General features: G+C 43.8%; 1 protein-coding gene across 1 annotated transcript in view; it reads left to right on the top strand.

Moving 5' to 3' along the window:
* Positions 1 to 336: 336 nt before the first annotated feature.
* Positions 337 to 779, top strand: part of LOC101844963 (probable cytochrome P450 49a1) — a 17,309-nt gene continuing 16,866 nt past the window's right edge. The window contains exon 1 of the mRNA XM_035968702.1: positions 337 to 532. Within this exon, the coding sequence (XP_035824595.1) occupies positions 337 to 532 (196 nt within the window). The remainder of the gene's footprint in view (positions 533 to 779) is intronic.

The raw sequence follows: 779 nt of genomic DNA, 5'->3' as shown, positions 1-779 counted from the left end.
GCAAGACGTTGAGCTGTTTTAGTAACCTCGCATTAAAAAAATTTACATTGGATTTACTTACCGACAATTACGCAAGACCCTCCTACTCTCTTCTATTTTTTCTACTGTGACGATGATGATGAAAAATGCGATGCTAAATAGGGCGAAACTTTGGACAAATTAATATATCATGATATAAAACTTCAAATTAATAATACTCAAGTCTCAATCAATATTTTTCTTATTTTATTTACAACAACAACAACGTTTATGATGATGATGATTATGATATCATATTTCTCTTTCTTCTTTTACCATCTACATAGCATAGATTTTAGTGCAGGAAGGCCAAAAGCCATGTGGGTCACAAAGAGATTTTTCAAAGCTTCTGCCAAGCGAGCTCAACTCGGAGCAAGGCTGGAAGGAGACCATCACGTGAGATCCGAAGAGAGCACTGCCCCCACACCCCGGCTGTCGAGTGGAGGACGGGTCAACAGTGGCGGTGTCGCTCATCTGAAACCTATTGAGGCCATTCCCGGTCCCGGGGGACGGTGTGCGTTACCGTACATTGGTTCAATGTTCTTGTTTCACCCCTTTTGTGAGTACGAGCTCTCCTAACCTTTGGGATAAATCCATATTTCCATATCTCGGTACAATGGTTTGGTGTTCCACTACGAGCGCACGACACGCTCACGCACGCACGCACGCACACACAAACACACAAACACACACACACACGCGCGCGCGCGCATATAAACTCACACACACACGCGCATATAAACTCACACACACACACACAC

The sequence above is a fragment of the Aplysia californica genome, unplaced genomic scaffold (genome assembly GCF_000002075.1).
Source record: "Aplysia californica isolate F4 #8 unplaced genomic scaffold, AplCal3.0 scaffold00004, whole genome shotgun sequence".
NCBI classification, from domain to species: Eukaryota; Metazoa; Mollusca; class Gastropoda; order Aplysiida; family Aplysiidae; genus Aplysia; species Aplysia californica.
Note: the sequence above shows the minus strand (reverse complement) of the source record. Positions and strands in the feature narration are given on the sequence as shown.